This window comes from Chlamydotis macqueenii, chromosome 3 (assembly GCF_036417535.1).
Source record: "Chlamydotis macqueenii isolate bChlMac1 chromosome 3, bChlMac1.mat, whole genome shotgun sequence".
NCBI lineage: Eukaryota > Metazoa > Chordata > Aves > Otidiformes > Otididae > Chlamydotis > Chlamydotis macqueenii.
This window is the reverse complement of record NC_141558.1, coordinates 23,556,836-23,579,592: the sequence shown is the minus strand read 5'-3', so window position 1 is coordinate 23,579,592 and position 22,757 is coordinate 23,556,836. Positions and strand designations below refer to the sequence as shown.

Sequence of the window (22,757 nt, the reverse complement as noted above, 5' to 3'; positions counted from 1 at the left end):
ACCCTCCCAAAAACCCAACATGTAATCAAAGGAAATTACTGTCAAATCTCAAATGCATGAAGGTGAAACAGAATCATTGCCTTAATATGTAGTTACAGATGCCAAAATACATGGAGATCAATATAGAATGTCTTGTGTTTTCTTGATTTTTTTCTTTTTTTTTTTTTAAATTGACAGGAACATTGTAATTTACTATTTATGCATTTTTACAATTGAAAGAGAAGACACCAGAAGAGAGGAGGAGAATTAAAAAAATGTGCCCAAAGGCAAAACAGAGGCACAAGTCTATCAGAAAGTCTTGCATGAACTTTCTTCTCTCCAGTAACTGTATTGGGTGGAGTGGAAAAAGCAGTCAAACTATCTGAATCAGTAATTGAAAAAATAAAACAAAATAAATGCAAGTAAAGTGACCATATTCACAAAGAGAAATGTTATTGACTCAAGAATACACCTATTAAACATTTTATTAGTAGAAGTTGCTATAGCTTTTTTAAAAGATGTGCTATTGACCTACTTATTTTGTTTTTAAGTTAGTCACCTATCATGGAAATACTGATTTTTTTAACCTTTTATTCACAGCTGTGTCTTGTGGGAACCCTGGCACCCCAGCCAATGGTATGATAATATACACCGATGGAATATTATTCTCCAGCTCAGTCATTTATGCCTGCTGGGAAGGTTACAAAACTTCAGGGCTAACTACTAGACATTGTACTGCTAATGGGACATGGACTGGCACTGCTCCAGACTGCACAGGTCAGATATAAACTTTCTTCCTCTAAAGTTTTAAAGTAGTAAGTTATCTAGCTTTCCTACTGAAAATGATAATTTTGTTAGGTAAAATAACACATTTTTGCTCCACTCCTTTGTCTTGTAATGCATGAATATTTTATGTGTCTAAAGGTACATGCCTTTTTAATGCATGCTAGGTGTTTCCAAAATTATCTTCTTAAGATGGATACATAGGTAATTTTTCTGTATTTATTTACCTCATGAATGTCAACATTGAAAATATAATGTTATTCCTAAGACTAGATATTCCTCTAGAGTTTCCTTTAGTTCGGTGGGGATTTTTATTGATTTCTTATTTTTGTTTAGTTGGATGTGATTTGTTTTTTGGCTTTGGGTTTGTTTTTTTTTTTTTTTTTTGTGTGGCTTATGTACAGAGGATGGCATTCTGGTAGTTCCAAATCATATTTTACCTAATTAGATACATTACTGTGCCAGTTTTTATTGTGAGCCAAATTAGTCAGATCTGACCAATAACCATTGTGCTAAGACCCAAGAATTAGGGAGCAGCAAGATTGAATTACTCCGTCAGGGAAGGCCAGCAGTGGGCAGAGGGGTGCTGCAAGGCCAGCAGGGCCACGGGCCTCACTGACAATGCCAGACTCACAGTATATCATCTCAGTAATTAAAAAGAAAAGAAAAAAAGAGGAATTTCGTAACTATACTGGAATTGCATTTCATCAACATTAGACATAATGTGACTAAGATTCCATTATGAAGGAAGGCAAAGTCCTGTCAAACCTACCACTAACATAACAGTCTGCAGTAGCAGTAGAGTGTACCAGCTTAAGCTAGTGTATTTAAGAAATACAGTGTTTGCCCCACGTTATTTCAATGCCTTAAAAATGTTACTTTTTTTTTTTGCTAAAAATTAAAGATTACATTTTTTATTTTGTGTGAAATATATTGATCAACATTTTTCTTCTTTCATATACAAAAAAAAAGGATATTAGCTATACATATTTCAATGTTTCATTCCATGTTTATTGAAAAACAAAATTCCTTTTTTTTCTTTTCCTCACTAGTGATCAGCTGTGGAGATCCAGGTGCATTAGCAAACGGCATTCAATTTGGAAATGATTTTACCTTTAATAAGACAGTCAGCTATCAGTGCAATCCAGGATACTTGATGGAACCTGCTAGTTCATCTACTATGCGCTGTATAAAAGACAGCACTTGGAACCAGACTAAACCAATTTGCAAAGGTGTGCTTTTGGACTTTAACAGTTTACAAATACTATTTTGATACTATATACGAAATTCACTAATCAGTGTCTTTATTTGTAAAAAATTGTCAAAATGTTTGCTGGGATAATTAACATGCAAATGCAGATAAAACATTTAGCTAAGTATTTGTGTAAAATTTATATTTATTTTGCCCATATGCTGTGGTATAATATCAGTCAGAATAGCAACATTAATGACTAAAGTAGAACCAAATCACTCTTCAATTAAGATTATCAGAGTGCTCAGTTTAAAATCTTGGGAATTAAGTACCCATTTTCCTTTTTAGGCTCTTTTATCTTGGATTAGAGAGCCAAAATTCTGTAAAGGGATCCTGTAAACCAAACTTTCTGTAGAAGATTGCCTTGTTACAGTAGTGTAGTCATCATAAATAGCCAAAAAGATGCTTCACAAATAGCTGATTATGAGTGCTAACATAAAGGTCTTAGTGGGGATGACGCTGAAAGGCAAATAAGGCAGCCTACTGAAAATTGTTAGCGTGACTACAGCGGCTCAGGGAGTAAATTTAACAGCCTAGGGCATCTTCTGCTTATAAAAGGCCTAGCCTGCCAACTCATCTAGCACCACTTTAAAATGATATCTAAATCTAGCCTACTAATTAAATTTTGGCATATGTATTCAACTGACCACATTTTCTGTTGTAAAAATCACTGACTGAGTGATTTTACATTTGTGCTCTTTGTTGAAAGAAATAACATGTAAATGTAAACTTGGTCATTCCTGATTTCGTCGTTTTGGGCACTCTTTCAGAAGCTGGAATATATCAGAATATTTTAAAGAGTCTTAGCCACTAATTACAGATAAAGTCAATGTCCATTGTGTACTGAAAGCCTTAGAAAATGAGCAGGTGAATGAATAAAGTCATATTCAGGGTTTTAAACAGTGCTGCAAAATTAGTTTAAAATAAAATGCAAAAATTTAGAATTTTAGAATCATATTTATGTAAAACTTTTACCTAGCTCAGTAGCTTGTTGCCAGCAATGATCAGTAATGAATATGTAGGGAAAAGATTCAGAATTAGGTAAGCTATATACTCTTCTGGCTTCCAGCAACCTATGACTTTCTAAATCTAGAAGTGATATTTTTGTATCTAAATTGATTTTCTGTCTACAGGCTTGTTTGTCAACACAGGAATGCTTTGTTGGAATTGAACAGCATGAAATATTTTTTTGTTTGTTTCAAAAGTATGATTAGATATTATGTTGCATTCTCCTAAACCTTATAAAGTGTTGAAATTATAACTTTTCTTTTTGTGACACAGCCATTACCTGTGGCCCCCCTCCACCAGTACTCTATGGGAAAGTGGAAGGATCTGATTATCACTGGGGTGCCAGTGTGAGTTACAGCTGTGCAGAAGGCTATCAACTGTCTAACACAGCTATTCTCTCCTGTGAGGGTCAAGGAATTTGGAGGGGAGACATCCCACAATGTTTGCGTAAGTTTTCAGGGTACAGTTCTGTTTGGCTTCACCAAAGCTACAATCAGTTGTTTTGGGCTACAGTCAGTTTCTCACAGTTTAAAAAGGACTCTGCTAGATTGAGTAATATATGGACTACGGCAGGATTCATGCTCCTTCTTCCAAAAAAAACCCATACCTTGTTATGAAATTGAGTGGTTGTGTCCATTTAAGGTCATGGTCTTATTCCTTTCCCCAAAAGTCACCTCCATCTCCTATTACCTAATTGGACCCATCACCATTTGCTTTACTGATAATCTTTTTGCATGCTCTGAATTAACTTGTGATAAGCAAGATTAAAATTTTCCCTTACGCTTTTCCTTTTTTTTCTTCCTTGTTTCCATTTCCGTTAACAGGTGAAAACAAGGTTCCTAATCCTTAAATTCACAGCCTTGCTCTCCTTTCTAAATTCTTTTTTTTTCTTTTCTGAAAGTGAGTACAAACCATCATATCTTGCTTATATTTGTTTTTCATCTTCTAAATCTGTCAACTCATCTCTTTCAGTGCTTGAAATCTTGTCAGGACCCTGACGAACATTTTTCCTTTTACTTAATTAGGGCAAAAATTTCTAGCCTACTGATGTGAAAGCTGGATACATTTTGAAGCATTACAATATAGCATTGTCTACTTTCAGATTACTTTGTCATCCAAATCTAATCAGCATTTAAGTGTCTCAATTAAAAGGTCTATTTTTCCAGGTTGAGTTTTATGTTTATAATAACTGTAACTGTGACAATTAATTTTAAATTGCTGTCAAGAATTTATCTGAGCTACAGCCCTACACAGAAAAATGAACATAGCATTTGCACTCATATTCGGTATGCCTGACTTGCACATAAAATAATGTAGAATTCTTCAGTTGAAGCATGTGCAGTTTTTAATACTTTTTTTTTTCTTTGCTTTTTTATGCATTAGCTGTGTTTTGTGGTGATCCTGGTACTCCAGCAGAAGGACACCTCAATGGAAAAAGTTTCACCTACAGATCTGAAGTTAGCTTTCAGTGCAGATCTCCTTTTATTCTGATAGGCTCGTCAAGAAGATTCTGTCAAGCAGACGGTACTTGGAGTGGAATTCAGCCAACATGCATTGGTAATAAGTGCCACTGCTTATGCTGTTTCTACTGAGAATATTCTTGATAAACTATTACACTGTCATAAATATAATGATTAGCTTTCCAAATATAGAAAATATCTGTGTAATATAAAAAGAACTAGATAAATAAGGTTATATTTTGAGTATAAAAATTTTAGGATAAACACAATCACATGTGAAGTCATTTGTAAATTTACATGATTGCTTGTCTGTTGGAAATGCTGAATGTCAATTAGTGCAAGCACATAAATTTGTTCCATCTAATTTTAGAATCTTTTAGATGCACAGAAGACTTTGGCAGATTAAAGACCAGATTCTGTCACTGGAGAGTTAAAGGCATTTGTCAGAATCAATCCTGAATCAAAAAGCTTTTTGGACTTTGTAAAAGTGGCTTGTACAGCTCAAAAGGATGAAGCGTGCTGGGTCTGATCTTTTGAAATTCTGATAAACTGCCAAGTACTATCAGTTTCTGATTTACTGACGTGCAACTGATAGACTTTTAGAATGTTACATAATCAGACTAACTGAGAGAAATGCTGGACACCTGTAACTCCCACTGACATCAGAATTTGATCCAACTTGAGGTGACTCGGTAGAGAAAATTATTTTGGTGTTATAATAGAAAAATCCTCTTTGCTATTTCTAAGCAAACAAATTCAGATATAGACTATAGCCCATTTATATGTTTTGCTGTGGTTGTGATATTGGCTATGTGGAAGAGCTGGGGTGGGCACTCTGGGAAAACGTGGTAAGCAGGATTATTGAAAGTAGCCTGTATTTGTAAATTAAGACATTAACACAATACAGTTGTTTGATATTAATTCAAAACTCATTCTATCCATAGTTTTTATGAACTGGGCAATCCATCTTAGATCTATGCTTTGTAACAGAGGCAGGAAGGTTTACAAAAGCTGAATCACAGGTGTTCGTGAAAAATCAAATTTGAGAATGTCATAATGATATTTCTATTTATATTTTGTATAGCATAATATAGAAGTACATGGGAAATACTGCATCAAAGGCATTAGCTTTCATTTTACATCATAATTTCTATGTTATTTTAAATTGAAGATATAGTCTAAAATATTTACAGATACCATTGTTAAGCAATTTGAAATTTAAGATCAATGAACAATACATAGAACTACGCCTAGAAGTACCATATGATGGAAAATGATGGCAAGCTTTTCTATTTCTGGATATTGATAATTTCCTTAAAATACTTTGGGAATTCTTCCTTTTTCCGCCATTGTTTATTCAGATGAGGCATATCTTAAAAAGTCAATTCAGGTTCATGTGTCTATTATTAGCAATGGTATTCCAGCTGATGATAATTTGTAAAAGGATCTTGCACTGTTCAAGCAGCTCGAAGTCAGGAGTGTGTTTGATGCAGGTCAACATCCATTTAACTTTTGAAGCCTGTGGTAAACATCAGTCCGGTTGAATTGTTATGCTCTACTGATGGTCACCATTGAAAATAGAAGTTGACCAAGAGCAAAATTATGTATCACATTATTATACATAATAAGTTGAATTTTCCTTCTACAGAAAACTGAAAGTGGTTACAGATGAAATATAGTCCCAAGGTGCATTCTTCATAATGCAGTGTCAGCACAAAAGCAGACTTGATTGCCAAGAAGGAATCACATAGAACAGAGAGATCTATTAGATCAAGTCTTGTGCTGTCTTACCTGGCGGATGTGACTGGTCAACACCAAAGCAAATACACCATCAGAATGTGTATTGAACATTGCTGAATCAAAAATTGTTTTAGACTGCTTTAAATTACACTCATTGAACTGATCATCAGATAATTATTTATCCTCTGTTGGCATACGTTATTTTGTGGGGGAACGGTCCTTTCATTCTCCACCAACAACTGATGTGGTACTCCATTTGAAATTTTCATTTTCTTGGTAACACGGTAAAAATTAAGTATTTTACTTGATATATATAAAAAAAATAAGTTGGTTTGGGGCTTGATTTTTTGGTGGAGTTTTTTTTTTTTTTTTAGAAATCTGACTTAATCATAGAATGATTTGGGTTGGAAAGCACGTTGAAGATCATGTAGGTTCAACCCCTCTGCCATGGGCGGGGACAGCTTTCACTAGACCAGGTTGCTCAAAGCCGCATCGAACCTGGCCTTGAACATTTCCAGGGATGGTGCATTCACAACTTCTCTGGGCAACGTGTTCCAGTGCCTCACCACCCTCATAGTGAAGATCATTATGTTATTTGTTGGGAAAGAAGAGACTTAAAAAGATTTCCCCATATGTTCCATCTGGATTGTGAATAGTGGGATATACTATGTATTCAAAAAGGTTTAAAAGGATAAGCTTAGCAAAAATTAATGGAATCCTAACTCTAAAGTCTACACTACCAAATATACCTGCAAAAAATGTCCTTACACGATGGCAATGTACTGGAACAAAGTACTGTGATCTAGTTGGGGATGTCCCTGCTTCTTGCAGGGGGGTTGGACTAGATGACCTTTGAAGGTCCCTTCCAACCCTAACCATTCTATGATTCTATGATTCTATGATCTTGGAAATTTAATTGTAAATACAAATGTAATATATAGAAATACACATATTCCATTAAAAATTCAATTTGTGTCATCACTATACATTGATTAAATGACTTAATCTTTGCAAATAGTTTTAGAGTATTTTTTCCGTATCATAACGATATCTGTCATGTTTCACATTTTACATTAGATCCAGCTCACAATACATGTACAGACCCTGGTACTCCACACTTTGGAATACAAAACAGTTCCAGAGGTTACGAGGTAATTCTTTCTTTTATATATTAGCTTTCTAAAATGAAGATGCATTTAATAATTACCAATATATTTAATTATTGGTAGGCTTAATTGGAAATTTCCACTTCTTTTTAATAAAAATTCATGCTTCATTCCAAGCTTTTTTTTTGTTAATGTACAACTTAATGAAAGGTTTCTAACCTTGCAATATATCATGTGTTCAGTCCTTTAGGAGACTTCAGTAGGGAGGACTATTTATAAATTGATTACCTAATATGATATGACATGATATAATTACTTTGCTTTATGATCATAATTCTTTTGTACATTGATGAATAGTCAGTAAATACCTAACAACTAAAGACCTGTCTGATCCAAAGGCCATGTAGTCCTTGACAAAAAAGTTAGCAAGTGGCTTTACTAAATTTGCAATTCATGTTACATTTTATTCAGACAGAGAAGATGATAGAATTTGTTCTATGTGTTGGATCCAGGTTCTTTATGATGAATGTCCTCTCTATAATTTCCAAATTCCTCATAAGTTATTAGTTTACCAAGTGACAGTCAGAAAAGTGACTGATGAAATAAAAGTACATGGAACAATGATCAATTCACAGTCATTATATAGATTGATTAACCTCATGCAGATAGATTCTTCAGGTATAAATATTTATGACTGGAATCTAAAATATGTTCTGTTTGGGTTTCCTACTTATTTCTGAACGTAGGGCAGTGTGTCACATGGTATTACAATCAAGTTAGTAGAACTGTTTTTCAAAAATACCTTTCTGTAAGTTCCTCTGGTTATTCCTCTGCAATTTTGCCATCTGTCATTGCTGTGGCTGTCAGCTCTGTTCTCTATCTTCTACTCCTACCTGGTTCACAGATGTCAAGGCACTTGTCCCCTAGCCACCCCTAAGGTGGTTCTTCTAGAAATAGGTGCAGTTACCTTTCTGTCTTTTGTCTCATCTTGACCCTGTACCTGTCCCCATCATCACTTCAAAATCAACTCTAATCTTTGCATCTTATTTGATCAAGGATTTGGTTTTTATTCTCTCCCCCTTTTATCTGCCTCACAAGTTGTCTTTAATACCAGCCAAGTTCACAGTTGTTCACTGTTCTAATGTCTGTTGAACAAGAAAGCTAATTTTCCCTTTTTGTTCACCTATAGAGGCAATGCTAAGTCTTAATCTGTTCTGTATTTAGTCTTTCTCAAGTATGTGCTTTCACTCTCAGATCAGTAGCATCTGGCACAACAAGATGTAGACTTCTCTCCAGTTACTAGTGAAGTAGATTTTTTTTTTTTTTGGGCATATATGATTAGTGGGGCTTCCTGTTTGTATAACTTAACCAAGCTTCTATAAACTTTTAACTGTCTTTCCTCATTACAGAAATATGTGATGACAGGCAGCCAACTTCTGAAGGGTTTTCCCCTATCTACCAGTATCCTGTCTTGCACCATTCACTTTTTTGCCTTTTGTGCTTCACTGCACTGTGACTGTTACTAATGCCTCCAATGTTTTTCATCCAAGTATTATACAAAGAGTGCACTGTTTTTATTTTTACTTTTACCCATAAAATGAGAAAGAAATATAACCCTGTAACTACCTTGAACGTAGACATTATTTTTTTGCTTAATCTTTTGAATAAGTGAGGATAGATTTGCAGCTCATCATTACTTACTGATACTAGAAGTGGCAGTTTCAATAGAAGCAAGATGACTTAGAGTCAAGACCAGCCACAATCTGTTCTAGCCTCTACTACAGATGTGCTATGTGTCCTTGGCAAGATAGAGAGATTAATATGTTTAAAAATAGTTATAAAGAGATAACTTCACAAAGTCATATCAGAAATTTGACCTTTAAAAATACCAGTGAATTTCCCAAAGCCACTTCAGGAAGAACTGGTATTGCATTTGCTGAACATCTATCAGGATAATCTGTTTTTATTTAACTAGGTACACAGTTAACAGGTAGCCACTTTTGAAGATAACTGCCAATTTGGTGTCCATTGAACTCCTTCTGTGATATTTGCAGTGTAGAGCTATCTGCATTTATACACCTGCAAGCTATTTTATTAATATGCATTGATCACTACTCATTTTCAACTTACTTGTTGTTGTTCATATGATATGTTACTTTATTAAGTTGTATTATTTCCAATAACATTAATTTTTGTAGTGAGTTTTTTTCATTTCATCCGATCATATTTATTGCCAAGATGTCTAATCCAAAATGAAAGCAATGCTTTGTCAGTCAGCCTCACATTCTAAAATATCTTGGCCTGGAGTTGTATTCTCATTATTTGTCATAGTTTAGCTCTGACTGGGACCAGACTACACAGTCTCTCTCTCACTGCCCCCACCCTCCGAGAGAATAGGGGGAGATGATATAAGAAAAAATGCTCGAGGTTTGAGATAAGGACAGGGAGAAATCCTTAAAATTACCATTACGGGCAAAACAGACTCGACTCGGGGAAAACTGTTCATTTTTTACTAAAACCAAAGCAGGATAATGAGACAGAGAACAAGATAACTTCCCCCCACCCCTCCCTCTTCCCAGGCTTAACATTATCTCTACCACCTCCCCCTCTCCCCGAGTAGCACAGGGGAGAAGAGGGAATAGGAGTTACGGTCAGTTCATCACATGTCACTTTACGCCGCTGCTTCCTCATCAGGGGAAGAACTCCTTGCCTTCCTCCCCTCTCCATCATGGTGTCCCTCCCACGGGCTACAGTCCTTCATGAACTGCTCTGGCGTGGGTCATTTCTTCAACGGGGTCCACTCCCTCCAGAACAGCTGCCCCAGCGGGCCCTCCATGGACCACAGCCTCCTTTATGCATCCGCTTGCCCTGACGTGGAGTCCTCCATGGGCTGGCTGCAGGTTTATCTCTGCTTCTCTGAGGGCCTCCATGGGCTGCAGGGTGACAACCTGCTTCACCAGGAGCTGCACCACATGGGCTGCAGGGGAACCTTGGCCAGGAACAACATTACTTCTCCCCCTCCTTCTTCACTGACCTTGGTGTCTGCAGCCATTCCTCTCACAAGAAATTCTTCACAACAGGCAGGCAGACGTCTCTCAGGTTCTCTTCACATCTCATCTCCTCTCCACTTCTTGCAGCCAGGCTGGGCTGCATCAGGCCCAGACAGCTGCCTGGTGGGAGGCCAGATGGTAAGGGTCGCAAGGCCCACAAGGCTCATGCCTCTCCCTCTCTGCCCCTGCTCAGCATCTTCAGATCCTTTTTTTTTTTTTTTTTTTTTTTTTTGTTTTCCCCTTCTTAAATACGTTATCGCAGAGGCGTTATCAGGGAACATTCTCCTATGAATTGGCTTGGCCCTGGTCAGCAGTGGGTCTGCCCTACGCCTGGCTGAGTCCCCTGGAAAAAGGAGAAACTACTTCTAGAAGCTTCGTACAGAAGCTACCACCGTAGCCCCCCCTCACTAAATAAAACCAGAATGTTACTTTTGTCAATACGATCAGTAAGTCCATTGTACTACAACTTTCCACACAATCTTTCTCTCGTATGTTATGAAAATTCTTCATCGCATGCTTTTTGTATCCAGTTTTTATGCTTCTTTATTCTTGGTGGAAGTCTAAAGAGAGTTTTATCAGTTACTTTACATTTTCATCTGAGAAAGATCATATCACAGTTGACTATAGGAAGACTTTCCCTGACGTCATGCTGCTAGTTGTACATCTCAGATAAAATTTAGGTAGCTGATAGTAACAAATACTGTGTAGGTAATTGCAGCCTGGAGTTTTCTCTAGTGAATTTATTTGTAGATGGAACAGTTCTTAGTTTTTTCTTTTTCCTTTTTCCTCTTAAAATACATTTTTAGTCAAGTCACAAAATGACGAACCTTTGAACCAGACTTTATGGGCAAGGTCTATTGAAATAGATGCAGGGATGTACAGTAGAGAGAGACATCTCAGTCATTTAGTTTGCTTCTGTCACACTGACAGACTAATAAGCTGAAAGGTATGAGTGTCATTCTTTTCCATATGCACAGCCTTGTTGATATTGATCCACTTATTGCTTTCAAATAAGGTTACAAAAGATCAATTGCTCAAACTTTTAATCATATTAAAAAAAATAGAAACTGTAAAAAGAGGACATTTTTGTTTTGGAAAAAGTCTCTCTAGTAGCTTATCACTGTCTTGATATCTGACTACGTGTGTGGATACCTCTTTTATCTAATATTCTGTTTTGATCCTTAGGTTGGAAGCACAGTCTTTTTCAGATGCAGAAAAGGTTATCATATTCAGGGATCTACCACCCGTTCTTGTCTTGCTAACTTAACTTGGAGTGGCATACAATCTGAATGCATTCGTAAGTCTGGTTTCTTATCTAATGAGATAGAATATTGTGCAATCTTAAAATAGTTGCAACCTGATGCATGTGAAATTTCATAATAAATTATGTGCTACAGAAAGGTAAACATTATTTTTAAAAGTATTTTAAGTGATTTTTGTTTCCTATTCTAAGAATAAAGATGTATTTGGGATATTAATTTGAAGTAAGATTTTTCAGATTTTTTTTCATGAAGTTCTTAATAATTCTATTCATTTTACTTGAAAAAGTCTATCCTCATTAGCCCACTGAATTAGCTGATTTAAATTAATTTAGGGTTTTCATATGTGTTGGATTAACAGAGAAAAGAAAGTGACCTGAAATACACAAGGGGCTATCTCATTGGCTAGTACTTTGTGAATCATAAACTACAACTCAGCAAATTTCAGTTTTTCTGGGCTAAGCATGGGTATGCAAATGATTAATGTATTTATAGTTCTCTGTGAGTTGGAGAACATCAAATAATTATTGTATTAAAATGCACTAATCTAAGCTAAAAGTAATTCATTAGAATGACCTTAGATTCTTATCCTATTTCAAATTATCTTTGGGTTGTATGGAGCACAGAGAAAGAATATACTGAGCAACCGTATCTGTTATAATCAATGTACTATGACAAAGCTTTCCTATGGAACCTTTATTTCAATTGAAATTTATAATTAATTTATTTAGCACAATAACCTCCCTGTAATTTTCAAGGCTCTTTAAAACATTAAGTGGAAGTGATGCTTGAAGCTGTGACAGTAGAATAATTCATAAGACCAGTCATTGCACAGTGTACAATGGCATGTGCTTCCCTTCATTTTAGCTCTTTTCTGTTTACTGTCATGATTTAATTTTGGTGTATTGTTTAAAAATACGTGATAGCATCATTTCCATCCTCCCACTATAATAAAACTATACACTCAGAGTGTTACTTATAGAAGTAATAGTTACTTGATATTTCTAAAAGGTGTACAGAGTTTACATAATGAAAGGGAATAAGTTAGCATGCATTTATTTCAAATTATATACTCTAAACCTATGCATACTGTTTACCATCACTTTTTCTAACTCTAAAACCCCCTTTGCAGCTCATGCTTGCAGGCAGCCAGAGACACCGGCACATGTAGATGTGAAAGCAATAGATCTTCCTACTTTAGGGTATACTTTGGTGTATACCTGTCAGCCAGGATTTTTTCTTGCTGGTGGATCAGAGCATCGGACATGTAAACCAGATATGAAATGGACAGGAAAAACACCTGTTTGTAAAAGTAAGTAATTACTCAAGTGATATGTTGAGCCCTACTTTGTTGGATTTCATTTTCCCTGACATTTTTATTTTATATAGTAGGATTAATTTTTTCCACTTACTATTTAAAGGCGCATATGAGACAACAGCTTTTACTTTTTGAAGGAAACAGTAGAAAAGTCAGACTAAGCATAGCATCTAGAACTCATGGAGGAAAACATGAGGATATGTGTCTGTAAGTGCACAAGCACACGTACGTAAGTTTATCCCTAACAACCACAAACAAAACCTAAACATAATAAAGTATTATTTTAAAATATATTTATCTTTATGTCACTATTTTAAAGAGTATTGCAATGTATTCAGTGTTTAATGTATGATTTTCTATTAGGAGCAAAAAATGTTATTACATAGCTTGGATTTTAGATTTATTCAGCTGTGCTTTTTTGTCTAAGAAAATCTTCTAAAATAAAATGAACAATAAAATTTTTAAAAATACATCTTTGCTCCAGATTCCCCTTTTATTTTTATCCATGTAAATTTCATATAGTTTTGCTAGAGTAACTCTTAAGTATATAATTACAAGGGCTGAATTTACTCTTCTCATCTGAATAAGCATGGCTGTAAGTTCCCGATTCAGAAAAATAAGGCAAAACTGTATTTAAATTATTAATAAAGGAAAAATAGTCAGATACCATGGGAAAGGTGTTTGCAACATGATTTTTAATTCTAATATGTCAAATAATCATAAATCATAGAATCATAGAATGGTTAGAGTTGGAAGGGACCTTCAAAGGTCATCTAGTCCAACCCCCCTGCAAGGAGCAGGGACATCTCTGACTAGATCAGGTTGCTCAGAGCCTCATCCAGCCTGGCCTTGAACGTTTCCAGGGATGGGGCTTCCACCACCTTTCTGGGCAACCTATTCCAGTGTTCTACAACCCTCATTGTGAAAATTTTTTTCCTAATATCCAATCAAAATCTGCCCCCCTCTATTTTAAAACCATTACCCCTTGTCCTATCGCAACAGGCCCTACTGAACAGCCTCTCCCCATCTTTCTTGTAGACCCCCTTGAGGAACTGGAAGACTGCTATAAGGTCTCCCTGAAACCTCCTCTTCTGCAGGCTGAACAGCCCTAACTCTCTCAGCCTGTCCTCATAAGAGAGGTGCTTCATCCCTCTAATCATCTTTGTGGCCCTCCTCTGGACCTTCTCCAACTGGTCCACATCCTTCTTATGTTTCGGGCTCCAGAACTGGACACAGTACTCCAGATGGGGTCTCACCAGGGCAGAGTAGAGGGGGAGAATCACCTCCCTCAACCTGTTGGCCACGCTTCTACTGATGCAACCCAGGATGCAGTTGGCCTTCTGGGCCGCAAGGGCACATTGCCTGCTCATGTTGAGCTTTTCATCCACCAGCACTCCCAAGTCCTTCTCCTCAGGGCTGCTCTCAATCCATTCTCCGCCCAGCCTGTATTTGTGCCTGGGATTGCCACGACCCAGGTGCAGGACCTTGCACTTGGCCTGGTTGAACTTCATGAGGTTGGCACAGGCCCACCTCTCCAGCCTGTCCAGGTCCCTCTGGATGGCATCCCTCCCTTCCAGCGCGTCGACAGCGCCACACAGCTTGGTGTCATCGGCGAACGTGCTGAGAGTGCACTCTATCCCACTGTCCATGTCACCGACAAAGATGTTGAACAAGGCCGGGCCCAGCACGGACCCCTGAGGGACGCCACTCATCACCGGTCTCCACTTGGACATTGAGCCGTTAACCACCACTCTCTGAGTGCAGCCATCCAGCCAACTCCTTATCCACCGAGTGGTCCGTCCATCAAACCCATGCCTCTCCAGTTTAGAGAGAAGGATGTCGTGTGGAACAGTGTCAAAAGCTTTGCTCAAGTCCGGGTAGATGATACCTGTTGCTCGTCCGTTGTCCACCGATGCCGTCACCCCATCATAGAAGGCCACCAAATTGGTCAAGCCCGATCTGCCCTTGGTGAAGCCATGTTGGCTGTCACCAACCACCTCCTTGCTCTCCATGTGCCTTAGCATGGTTTCCAGGAGAATCTGCTCCATGACCTTGCCAGGCACAGAGGTGAGGCTGACCGGCCTGTAGTTACCCGGGTCTTCCTTGTTCCCCTTTTTAAAAATGGGGGTTATGTTCCCTCTCTTCCAGTCATTGGGGACCTCACCAGACCACCATGATTTCTCAAATATATATGATATTTGAACAATATTTGATTTTTCATTAATATATGGGTAGACTTCTTTACTTCAACATTGTTAAACATGCAATCTACACATAACTATTTATCTATTTATTATGGTTCCCTAAGGGTGATTTTTCACAGGTACTATATAATTAATAATTTCAGACAAACGATCTTGTATGGTTTTTGTTAATTTTGGGGTTTTTTTTGTTTTTAAGTAAAGATAAAATACAGAAAAGATTTCTATAAGCAAGTTTTTGTTGTTTTTTTTTTATTGGCTTACAGTCTTTAGGTATAGTTCTGCTTGAGTGCCTCACACTTTTTGTGCTTTCATAGCGCTTGATCTGTCTAATCACTGAATTTCCGTTTCTAAGGAAAAAACATGCAAGATCCAATCTTCCTGTGGGCCATCAGCCTTTTTGAAGTGGCTAATGATATAAGACCAGAACTTGATCTGGGGTCAATGGACATAACTTTTCTGAGTGTACCAGAAATATAGCAAATGACACCAGTTGTGATCCTTTCCCATGATATCTGATCCTGTCACCTTAATCCAACTATCTAGATATTGCTGGTTTGTGTCGTAAATGTATCAATCTGTATTAACACAATTTTTCCTATATTTAATATACTCTTTATCATAATTAGATATAGTATTTGTCCCCTCTATAAGGCTCTCTTTTATAGCACTGGGACTGATATAAAAATTTTAGGTCTAAAGGTATTAAATACTTGGCTGGCCAGACAACTTTCCACAGTAAAAATGTTGTTTGCCTGAATTATTTTCTGGTAGTTTTATGTAAGTGTATAGGTTTGAACATGTAAAGTATTCAAGACAAGTTATTTTTGTTTTAAATATGGCTCTATTGGATAACAGATGATTGCATCCATCAGGCATTGTTTTAACATTCTATTAAAAAAAAAAAGAAAACAAAACCAAATATGTTCATGAAAATGATAATTTGTCTTTTTACTTGTAGGTAAAGGAGTGAGAGAAGTTAATGAAACAATAACTAAAACTCCAGGTTTGTATACAATAAGAGCTTTAGATCTAAATAAATTAAATTTATTAACACCCTAGCTTGTTATGGATAATAAAAGTATTTTTAATATTTAACTGAATTATTTATTATTCATTACAAAGGAATATAAATGTTGAGATCTTTCATAATAACAGGTGCCATGTAAAACCTATTCTATGAAATTCTTTCCCAAATAACATTTTTTTTTTATTTCTACAGTACTAATTTTGTGAATTGCACAACAAACTCTGTGAAGACAAAAAGATAAAGTATATATACACAAAACTCAGATTTGATGTAGTTTTATATCAGAGAGATTGCTATAATTGAGAGCCTTATAATGAATGTAAATTATAATTGCAGGGATTGAGTTCAGTCAAAGTTCTGCCCTTTACATTGCAAGTGTTGTAAGAAACCACAAAAAAAAAAAAAAAAAAAAAAAAAAAAAGCCAAAAAAACCCAAACCTAAAAACCAACAAAACAAAACCCCAAAACCAGTTCTGGAAATTTTTGTGGCCTTCATTTCATGGAAACTGTCTAAGTACTCTAAGATCAGGTTTCCTAAACTGTGTGAACCACCACCAGCAGGCAAACATTACTGCTGCTTTTCTATGCCTACTCATGAACATGCGTGCAGTTTCCTCCTGCCAGTGACAAAACAGATAAATACACGTGAGAAATCCTCGATGTGGATCTTTTTAGGTTCAATCATTTTCAGAAAATGAAAGGCCTAATTTTTTTTTCTGACTTATTTAACAATGAGTACAATTTTCGCCAAATAAATGAGCTTGCAAGGCTTTATTCTGAATTTTAGCAAGCTTCAGGGAAAACAGGATTAATGGTTCACACTCATGGCAATTCACAGAAGGACTCCATAGAGTAGATGAGATAAAAAGGTATTTCTGCTAATAATTAACCTTCCTGGTGAGTTTATTAGTAAGAGTGTCAGGTGAAACCGTAAATGAGTTCTTCTCAAATGCATTACTACTACAGACTCAAAATAAAGCAGGATATAATGTGCATTCATTATAATTAATATACATATTAATAATATACAGTCTTCATTTATTGGAGGATTCATACACATAAGGTATGCATTAATCTGCTACCACACGGGTTTAAAAGTTTCAACACCAAGTCAAAAGATAGACTAAGTCTGCAAATATAATCGTTGTGCAGAGCATCAGTATCAATTCACTTTGCATCATGTCCCTTCTAACTAGTTTTGATAAGTAAGGACTATTTGAAAGGCATTTTTTAAAAATGAAATGTTATGATTGAAAATGCCAATAATGTAAGCAGAGGACTGAAACAGTGTAACAAGTGATACTAATTAACAAGGAAAAGTTTTAAGTTGTTTTTACAAACCAAGTCAGCACCATTATTATGTCTTTTAAAATTGTGAATTCTCTTCAGTATTGAACACTATGTATTTTGGAGCATTTTCTTTATTTTGTTATCTTGGCTGTTGAAAGAATTCCATTTGCTGCTATCTGTATTTTAAATGAGATGAAGCTAATAATGCTAAACTAGAGGTTTTGTAATAGAGTAGATTCATGTTCTGATTTCTCACCTTTGGATATCTGAATAGAAATTATCTTTATTATTGTTTATTAAATTGCTATTTTTTTGCCAGAGTTAATACTTTTGTAAGCAATAGTAGCTATCATTTTTACAGTACTGTAAATTCTAATAGACTGTAAGTTGCAATTGGAGAATTCTCACAATACCCATGTGAAGTTTAAGAACTACAATACAGTATTTGGTTCCCATGGTTCTCACTGCTTTGTATAGTCTTTGCAAAAATAGTTAGGAAGCTGTTTTTATGAGTAGCCATGGATTTTTCCCCATTCGTCACGTTCTGAGTGACAAATCTGGAGAACTGCAATCTGCAGTTGGTGTAGTATTAATATAATAATATCCAGTTAATTTTTCTTGTTCTGTGTTTACTCCCAGTGGGTGGGAAAAGCAGAGACATTGCAAGGTCTTGGCAGAACTGGGTCAGAGACACTTCAGTTCCTTAGCAGTGTCCATGGGACTGCAGCACTTGCATTTTAACCTTTTGTGAAAACATGACTGGGAAAGCAGAAATATATGCTGCTATTTTCCTCCTGAACTGATTCTGTCTGTCTGCAGCAAGTGCAAATTCTGTAAATACTGAGTCAGTGGTACTATTTTGCAAAGATTGACAGCTATTATTGACAGTTAGAGTGATTAAAGAAACTAGATACTGAAGATGTTGAACGTGACAAAAGAAGTGAGGTGTCTGCTCCTTTATAAAAGTCTTACATAGTAGCTGACAGGTTCATACCAGTAATACTAGATGATCACCTTCATAAGAACAACTTCAGACACACAATTTTAATTAAAATCAAAGATAAATAAAAATAATTTTAACATATTTTTAAAATGCCAGGTTTCAAATTTACTGTATGTTATTATTGTAGCAAAGCAACAAGAAATACGTGGGGAAAAGAGTCTGAAAGACCCTTTACAGAATACATGTATTTGCAGAAAATATATGAATTCTAAGGACTGTGAGATAAAAACTGAAATTTAATGCTTCAGATTTTTAGTATTAAGTTAAGATTACCTTGTATAAAGTGCCAGTCCTGCACTGAGTTTTGCTTTGGAAAGGGAGCACTTAAGATTCTCTGAAGCTGTTGTACTCAAAGCCATATAGTGGATCTCCACTCACTTGGAATCCAGTGGTAGTACAGACAACATACTAAGAGTATTTGTGAATCATGCCACATGGAGTTTGAACATTAGTTGTGGCTTTTGCACTATTTGAAGGCAGAAGGCACTGAAGAACTTGTTATTCTCCCTCTTTACAAAATGTGTACTAGGAAGTATAATAACATGATTAAGAGATAGTCAACAGCTAATCAATCATCAGATTTTCAGATGTACTGCCTGTCCGTATTTTTTGTTGGAAATATGTAGTATTACTGACCTGGATTTCTTTGTGATTCATTTTTGCAATGAGTGATTAGGCAGAGGAGGAAACATACATGTAATTTATTCAAAATGGATACATAGGATAGCTGCACTGATAAATTTCCTTCAGTATAGTTGGCTGCCTTTACAAGTGCTTAGAGTTTGACAAAAAGCAAAAAAAAATCAAATAATTTATTTTAAGAGTTCAGTTAGAAGAGTGTGGTACTCTTCTAATATCAGTCTTTAGCTATTTAGTAAGTATCATTTGTAGTGGTCATTGATAGTAAGGGGGAATTTTAGTAGTTGCTAGGACTGTCATTTTGACAACATACAATGTGATTGGTTAATAAATTCTTTTTATGAAAAGAGAAATATATGGGAGAAATATAGCAATGTGTAGAGGAGATGTGAATGTTCAAGACATGTAGCACCCTGTAAATGTATCTGACATAAAATGAACATCTTTTCTCCTAAGAATTTTTTTCTGTTCTTTATTTCCTTTTAAATTCATGTTAATATTTCAGATACTGTTGAATAAGAGAGACTTTTTCTACTCTGTTGGTATTTTAGCCAAATATTTAAAACATAACATTTAATGACCTGTTAAGTAATTTTACTTTTTTTCTGTATAGAGGAAAAATATCAAATAAATTACTTAAATAGAACATGTACTTCTTCCCGTAATTCATACCTCATTTTATAGGTTTTAAACTTAGATTATTCAAACTGCAGTTTCTGAAAAACAGATCCTTATTTTAAAACAAAGAAGTTTCCTGCTCTGGCAACTTCACTGTTCATGGGTGCAGTAATATTGTATGGAGAAAAGATGTGGAGTGTAAAAATGACTGATAAAAAACTTGTGCTAAAGTGTATCTGGAAATCAGTGAATTTAGTTGAATATTCAGTTGATATTTAGTTAAAAATCATAGGGAGTGCTACTTTAATAGATTCATGAAAAAAAATAGATGGCCTAAGATAATATCTCCTTCGAGGAATCTCTCAGTTCAGAATATTATTTTCCTCTTTTTTTTTTTTTTTTGTCATATCTTACAGCTACAGGTCTTTAGGGGAAGAGTCCATTATTTTTGTAGTCTTCGGAACATTAACTGAAACACACAAGCTATGAAGTGTGAGGTTATTTAAGAATATATATTATAAGGGATAGGTGTAGTATATCATAGGCAATTGTGTGGAAGGGTCATTAGATATATTGTCTTTACTATTGTAAAATTTTTCTATAAAATCTCTTTAGAACAGTGGATTGATGCTGTAACAGAGAAAATTAAAAGAATAAGTATGGCTAGAAAGATTGCTCCTTCATTGTAGTTTACTGCTTTCTTTGTTTCTTTTTTGCCTACTTCTGTTTAGTTCCCTCAGATGTGTTTTTTATAAACTCACTGTGGAAAGGGTTTTATGAATATTTAGGAAAAAGACAGCCTGCTACTCTGACTGTTGATTGGTTCAATACTACAAGCAGCAAAGTTAATGCCACATTCATTGAGGCATCAAACATACAACTCAAACTATCAGGTAGGTTCCAAATTTGGTGTTAAAAGCTCTTTTTTCAAATATTTCTAATCTGCTCGGTTTTATTGTATTTTCTATGAAACACAAAATAAAACAAATACTTTATATTTTTACTAAAAATCTTTTTCTACTTATTCTGCAAAAGGAGAGGTCCTAATGTAATGATCTGCACAGATTTCAGTCAATTTATATGTGGTCACCCATCTGCTTTTCCCCTTACAATTCAAATAAATATTGAGGTAGGGCTTTTTCATCTCGAACTATTGCATAATATTGATGTGTTGAACTCACAGGTAATATTGAAGTGGCAGACAAAGTGTATATAGGCATTTTAAGAACTGTACCATTGAAAAACTCCATTATTCAATAGTGATTAATAGCCACTTTAAAAAAATATAGTCTTGATAATGGCATAACATAAAATAGGCACAGCTAATTAAATAACTTCATAAATGATGCATACTTTGTAATCAACGTTATGCATTCCTTTCTACCGATCTGATTGTGAAGCTCTGATTTAGCCTCCTATCACAGTTATATTTGAAAAGAGCATTATCAGCTATCAGTACCTTTTAAGGTCAAGAGTTCAGAGAGAATTTCAGTAGCTGCCTGCCAAACAGTAAATTTTCTTTCACTACTATCGATATTTACCGTAGCAATATACTGTTGTAATGTGAGTAAAATCTATTTTTTTTCCAGTTCAAGGAAATTCCAGTTCACGGAATTCTATCTATATTCAGAATTATTGAAATTCTGTAGGACAAGAGAAATATTCTGCCCATTTATGTATAAAATTATACAGTACAAAACCATCATTGCATCTTGTTATCAAATATGATGTGGGCAAAAGATCAGTAAAATAAGATCCCGTTATTACAGCACTTCAAATCTTGTTTTTTCTGGGTTATAAAATTCTGTTGTTACAGCATGTTTTCTACAAAATATTTTAGTTTGAAGGCCATATATTTAGCTTTGAAAGGATATTTGAACAAAGTAGTTGAAAAAATGTTTAAAAGACATGTGTTACCTCCTTTATGTTAATAGGTGTTTACAAGAAAGAAGAAGCCCATTTACTTTTGAAAGTTTTTCAGATTAAAGGACTTAGTGACACTTTTGTAAGCAAGTTTGAAAATGACAACTGGGCACTTGATGGTTATGTAAGTAACCAGACTCCTATGAATAAAGCTTGTTGAGTTTAAAGTTTGAAGTAATTTGTGATTTCCCATATAACTTTAACCAACTTTTTATATTACAAATATGGAATATAGCTCTGTAGATGTCAGTGTAGAGATCACATTATTTTTCTTTTCAAAAATGTGTATTCAAACTTCTATCTGCTACACTCCCATTGGAATTTTTAGTTTACTAAGGGGAAGGTGCAGAGAATCAGCATATTTTGCCATGATTTTGCCTTGTTTTCTTATATAAGAGTAGGAATTGTACCTTTAGATATATTGTCCTTTTTTTTTGTTTGTTTGGTAAATAATTCACTGTAATAATGTTACAGTTAATCTTGAAGAAAAAGATAGTTATTTTACTCTTTGCAATTCTCCTTTGTGCCTCATGATGCTTTCTATGAAAAATATTTTAAAATCCAACAATTCAATGGACTTCTGTATCTATATATTAATTCAGTTATGTGTACGTCAGTTGAAGTTTTACAACCCAGCAACAGACATCAGATATTTTAAAGTCATTCCAGGCATTATTTTGAAACTTTGTTTAATACTGTTACAAACTTAAAATTATAAATATTGTAAAGGATAGAGAGTTCACTGATATTTTAAAGGATAAAAGCTAAAATCTAGGCTCCATAGATCTACTTTAAGTCAAAAAACCAAATGACTCAACATTCTTACTTATTTGTTTCAGAAATCTTTTTTTTTGTTTCAACGTATTCTAGGTATCATCAGGGCTTGAAAGAGGTATTTTTACCTATCAAGGTGATATACATGGAAAAGACTTTGGAAAATTTATGCTCCAAAGACAAGGTAAATGCATTCATAGATCTTTAATATTTATGATCTTTTTGGTCTTGAAAGAGTGAATTCAACAAATGACTCAGCTATCTAGCTGAAGTAGGCATGGTTTTTTTCGGTATCATTACTGTTATAAAAAAAATATAATGAAA

At 35.2% G+C, this 22,757-nt stretch overlaps 1 protein-coding gene across 1 annotated transcript in view; it reads left to right on the top strand.

Annotated features, from left to right (window-relative positions):
- Nucleotides 1-22,757, top strand: part of CSMD1 (CUB and Sushi multiple domains 1) — a 1,203,024-nt gene that overhangs the window by 1,167,042 nt on the left and 13,225 nt on the right. Inside the window, exons 58-68 of the mRNA XM_086744017.1 lie at nt 580-756; nt 1,815-1,994; nt 3,296-3,469; nt 4,406-4,579; nt 7,300-7,373; nt 11,564-11,675; nt 12,770-12,949; nt 16,118-16,162; nt 20,468-20,629; nt 21,671-21,783; nt 22,530-22,617. Coding sequence (XP_086600143.1) covers nt 580-756; nt 1,815-1,994; nt 3,296-3,469; nt 4,406-4,579; nt 7,300-7,373; nt 11,564-11,675; nt 12,770-12,949; nt 16,118-16,162; nt 20,468-20,629; nt 21,671-21,783; nt 22,530-22,617 — 1,479 coding nt within the window. The remainder of the gene's footprint in view (nt 1-579; nt 757-1,814; nt 1,995-3,295; nt 3,470-4,405; nt 4,580-7,299; nt 7,374-11,563; nt 11,676-12,769; nt 12,950-16,117; nt 16,163-20,467; nt 20,630-21,670; nt 21,784-22,529; nt 22,618-22,757) is intronic.